General features: G+C 40.5%; 1 protein-coding gene across 2 annotated transcripts in view; it reads left to right on the forward strand.

The window, feature by feature from the left end:
• The window catches only part of COL4A4 (collagen type IV alpha 4 chain), a 131,124-nt gene extending 126,424 nt beyond the window's left edge, over window positions 1-4,700 (forward strand). For both annotated transcript variants that reach the window (XM_019533048.1, XM_019533047.1), the window contains exons 47-48: window positions 880-1,166; window positions 3,466-4,700. In XM_019533048.1, coding sequence (XP_019388593.1) covers window positions 880-1,166; window positions 3,466-3,729 — 551 coding nt within the window. In that variant the 3' untranslated portion in view covers window positions 3,730-4,700. The remainder of the gene's footprint in view (window positions 1-879; window positions 1,167-3,465) is intronic.
• Window positions 4,701-5,484: the final 784 nt, after the last annotated feature.

Consider the following 5,484-nt stretch of genomic DNA (forward strand, 5'->3'; position numbering starts at 1 on the left):
GGGTGTGGCCAGCAGGGGACCCCCATTGTCCCCTCCCCCTTCTCCAGCCCCCCGATCCCTTACTTACCGGCACTGGAGCCCTGCTGCTGGCACACTGCTTACCCTGCAGGGAGAGGCAACGTGCTTCAGCACCAGGGCGAGGGCCAACCACAGAGATGCTCTGGCAGCCAGAGTGTCTTTGTGGAGGATCCAGCCTCCTGTTGCTTCAAGGCATGGTCCCCCATCCCCTGCCCTGCTTTTTCACTCCATTTTTTTTTACTCCTGTATATCCAGGGGTCTAATTTTGCCCCTGCCCTGCAAACTTGCTGTGGGGGGAATCTTTTCCTGTTCCTTCATGTGTCTCTTGCAGCATCTCAAAAGCAGTTTGAGATGCTGCAAGAGGCACGCGCAGGCTCATCTGGATGCACCCAATGAGTTGGCACCAATGGCTTGTCACACATTATAACATTGTTTAGTTGGGCACATCTATCATTTCTTTTTTTAATGCTCATAGCACTCCTTCCTAACCAGATGTCTCTTCTTGCCCAGGTTTTTTAGTTCTTGCACATTGCAAAGTACTTGTTATTGTAATTGTTCCTATGATGATAAAGTGTATCATGTTGAAACCTGGACTGTGACCCCGCAATACTAAATATATTGGTAAAAAGGGAGCTGATGCACAAGATATTTCTAGCTCCAAATACAAAATCAGCACTCTATTTAAGAAAAAAAAGGGCTGGGAAACTAAAGATTTAGTGGACTATAACATTCTGTTAACTCAGCCAAATTTGCAACAGAATGGCTTGGAGTATTAGTTTCATATTGTCTGGAATCAAAATATAGGAACTGCAAGACTTTCAAGTTCAGGTTTTTGTTTTTTGATCTTTTTTTTTGTTTTAGGTCTGGCAGGATCTTGCCTTCCTTTATTTAGTACCATGCCCTTTACCTACTGCAACATCAACCAAGTTTGTTACTACGCTAGTCGAAATGATAAATCTTACTGGCTCTCAAGTGCTGCTCCTCTACCAATGATGCCACTCTCTGAAGATGAAATAAAACCATATATTAGCAGATGTGCTGTATGTGAGGCCCCAGCTCAAGCTGTAGCACTTCATAGCCAAGATCAGTTCATTCCTCCCTGCCCACAGAACTGGAGAAGTCTTTGGATAGGATATTCATTTCTAATGGTAAGATTGTGGGTTCCTGGGATACTGCAAAATCTCCTATGTCACTTTCTGTACAAAAGATTTTAGTTTGTGGCGAAAAGAAAAACTATAAATTAGAGCTTGAAATGCCTAACATACAAGATACAAAAGTAAAAAATGGCTCCAGTTAAATAAAAACAACTTCAAAATATTGAGCTTTCTTTGTTTAAAATTCTCATCCCTAAGTTAAAGGTAGTTTTTAAAAATATAGAGATGGCACTTGCTACTCTAAATGTCATTACTACTTGCTACTTAGCTGTATTTTCAAACAATGCTGTATTTAGGAAAATAATATAATACGATCTTCAAACTACAATTTCCTCTCTAGGAATATTACCTTTTGAATTATTTGCTCACTTCAGGTGTGAGCAATAGAAATTATATTTATTTATATAACTTGTCAATTGTACATAAAATTAGAGAAAATTCCTTAAATGCAGTTCAGGATGCCCCTGTCCTCCCACACTGCTTTTCAAGGAAATACTAATTTTGGTCTCCATCTAGTTGTTTGCCAATTTTATTTATCTTAACTTCTATAACTTTTAAAAAAATTTAACAACAGAGCTAGGTGAAAAAAGTGTCAACAAAAGAATTTTACAAAATTTCAGAAATTTTGACCATGATTTTAAGATGTTTTATTTAAAATGGGAAGTACCACCTGCTTGTACTTATTTTTCACCTGAGACCTTCATTTTTTTTAAGGAATAATAGTGGGACAGCTAAAAAAAACCCCGCCCATAAAGATTACAGATGTGTATTTTTCATATAATAACTATGCTTGTCACTGTAGCTGTAAATATTTTTTTTGATTTTAGATTTTATGTTGTTGTTATGCAAACTTGTCCTTGTTGAACCTTGTTGTTATGAAAAATTATAAACACAAAGAAGAGCCTAATGAACCTGACTCTTCTTTCAGTTACATAAATCTGAAATGGATTCTACCAATTACTTAACAGAGCATCATTTGGCCTGGTGATCCAGTCCCAAATAGATTAGCGTTACTAGGGAGAATTTCCTTCTTTCTGAAGACCTGAGGCACATGCATGTATTTTACACCTTTGGAACTGCCAGTTGCAAATTAGAACAAGCACAACTTAGTCTAAAGTAGGGCTGACCAAGATATGGCTCACATCCTGGATCTGGCCCACAGAGCCATGTCAACTGGCCTGAACAGCTTCCCATGAGTCTGGAAATTTGGCAGCACGGTTGACAGCACGGGTCAAAACATTAACTGCTGAGGCTTCCAGAGTTGCAGAAATTAACACTGCTACTATTTGTCCTGCCACCAAATTTCTGGACCCATGGGGAGTCTCATGGGCTGGTTCCAGAGCACCAAGCCACAGCATCTGGCTTTCAGGGTTCCACGTGGGGCTGGAAATTTGGTAGTGGGAGAAGTGGCAGCTTCCATGATTCTGGAAGCCAGAGCAATTAACACTATTGCCTCCACATTCCATCCCTATGGTCCTGGCCAGATGACATGGCCTGGCATTCCACAACCACCCAGCAGACTGGCCCCATGCTCCACATCTGCACTCTGCATCCAACCCACAGGGCTGGAAGAATTGATCATTGCTGGTGTACAATATAGCGTTCATCTGTACTAGTAGTAGTAGGTAACTGTCAGTCCTTCTGGATCATTGTGCATGTGTGAGAGGTCAACAGGACCTTCAAGGCATATACCTAGGCAGGAGTATGCAGGAGTGGAGGATGCCTAAACCTTCCACCCCCCACCCCTCATCCCTTTTAGACCATTGAGACAGAATTCAAAGGCTGACCAAGTCCAGACATTCACCGCCTCAATGTGCATCTGGGAATCAAACCCAGATTTCCCATGTAGTGGATGAGGATTCTACCAGTGAATCACAACAGCAAGTTGTCACCTATACTAGCACTAGAGGAACTTGCATCCATTGGAAATTGCAGGTTATGTAGATGAGACTTACATTCTTAGTCGTCTTACCTAACCTAGCTTGGAATAAGTCTAGATAAAGCTATTGCTTAAAATATACAACCCTAATTGATCTACAACTTCTTTTGACCTGGCAGATCCCAAGCTAGAAGAGCAAAGCTGGTTCTAAACTTTTGAGATGAGCTGGTATAAATCCGAGTCTTCCTGATAGAATAAGATGTTTACTGTAACTTAGGTTCCCCAAGGAATATACCCATGCAGATTCTTTTTTGGGAATATTTGCCATACTGGAAAAGATCCCAAACATAATTACAAACAACAAAGACAGTAGGTATACTACTTATCTAATTTGTTCACTATTGTTCCTTCCAGCACACTGGATCTGGAGACCAGGGAGGTGGACAGTCTCTTATGTCACCTGGGAGTTGCCTTGAAGACTTCAGATCAGCACCATTCATTGAATGCCAGGGTCAGCAGGGAACATGTCAGTTTTTTGCTAATGAGTACAGTTTCTGGTTAACAACTGTGAGGCCAGAATTGCAATTCACATCTGCTCCTCTGTCACAAACTCTCAAAGAAGGGCAGGAACAGCGGAAAAAAATTAGTAGGTGTCAGGTCTGCTTGAAGTACGGCTAACAAACAAAACAAACTTCCTCAGAGATGAAACAGGTCGCGCTGAAGATTTAAATGGTACTTACTTCTGAATTTCATTTTCAAGCATGCAATTGTGTTTCTTCTGCTTAAAGCTGCATTGATGTGTGCATACAGCTGCATAACTAAGTGATCAAGGGACCAGCAAAATTAAGTTCTATTACACTCTTCACCACTGTAGCATATAGGTGACAAATAAAGCTTGGTCTTGCACCGAAGGCTGAATGCAGTGGTACAGAAAGCCTTGGAAAGCTTTAAAAATGACTAGTGGATATCCTAGTTAGGACTGGCTCTTAGAGCATGTGTGTATGTGGCACACCATAATAATGCTCTTACATAAATACATCTGTCTATGGAGAAATGTAGATACAGATACACGCCTACACAATACCCTATAATAGTTAAATTTTACTACTTATAGTATTAATCCAGACTGAACATTTAATTAATTTTCTAATGAGAATTCATAAGAAATGAAAAGCAAAAAGTTGCCAAAATATGCTAATGGATGATTATTATGTAAGAAAATAAATAACCCCAGATAATGAAGGCTTAAAATGCTGTTTATTATCTTTGCAATTAATTTCTCAGTGCAGTTAAATGGAATTGTTAAGCTATAATCCAAATAGCCGGAGACAACAAAACAAATGTCAACGTTAATTAAAAAATGGAACCCTATACTACCAAGCCTTACAGCAGCAGGACTCTAGAGATGCTTTTTATTAATGGAAATTATCTATTATTGAAAAGGACTAGCCGCTTTTTCAACAAGTGGAAAATCAAGTTATTTATCCAGCTATGAAAGAATAAAGTAGTACATAGCTAAAGACTGTTTTAAGATCAATAAAACTGCTGAAAATTATGATTACAGAAGAACTGAAATTAATCTTGGTGCAGAAGATCTGTATCACTGACATGAGTTAAATTTTAGAGGGGAGTAAATTCTAAGAATGTGGGGAAAAAATGGTTTCACATCAGTAACACCAACTCCTCATTTCAGAGGATTTTCAGACTGTTTCCACAGAGCCATGTTGGAAAGTCTGAACTCAGCCAAAACTCCCTCAGAAGTTGGCAAGAAAGCAACAGAGGAACCAGCCACTTCTGAGAGCTGGGCTCATGGTCTCCAAGTGAGGTCCCAATAGGGAGGAAAGGCTGTTCTGATTTTAGCTACAGAAGAGCAGAATGGTCACCAGGCAGCTTCCTTTTATTACAAAACCCCCTAGGCTAGCTTCATTCTGTTTTATCAAAGTATGCATACAATGCAGGGGGTCACTGTCTTCAGACGAACCAAAATGTAGGGCAGGACAGCACCTTAGGGCAGTGGTTCTAAACCTGTTTAGATTTATAGTACCTCCACTTCCCTCCATAACTTACCTGAATTCAGCAAAACTTCATTTTTCAGGAGGTGTGTGCAAGGCCACACCAGGAAGTGGCAGGACAGGATGCCCCTGCATTAGGTTTATCAGATGAAACTAATGCAGATAGGAATGCCAGTTCCTGCCACAACTGGCTTCCAGTCTGGCCTTTTATATACCACCTAGAAGCAGAGGCAAATAAGGGAGTTTCACCTGGCTGTGGTAGTGGTGGTGGTAATGGTGCTGTGAAACCCCAGTTGAGAGCCACAGTGTTAGAGACTAACTGGTTGAGAGAGACATGAGTTTTTATAGGAAACAGCCTACCTTGTCAGATGCTAACAAGACAGGTGATGAAGCAGGCTATCACCTACATAGTCTTATGCCT

Source organism: Crocodylus porosus, unplaced genomic scaffold (genome assembly GCF_001723895.1).
Source record: "Crocodylus porosus isolate Cpor-Errol unplaced genomic scaffold, CroPor_comp1, whole genome shotgun sequence".
Classification (NCBI taxonomy): domain Eukaryota; kingdom Metazoa; phylum Chordata; order Crocodylia; family Crocodylidae; genus Crocodylus; species Crocodylus porosus.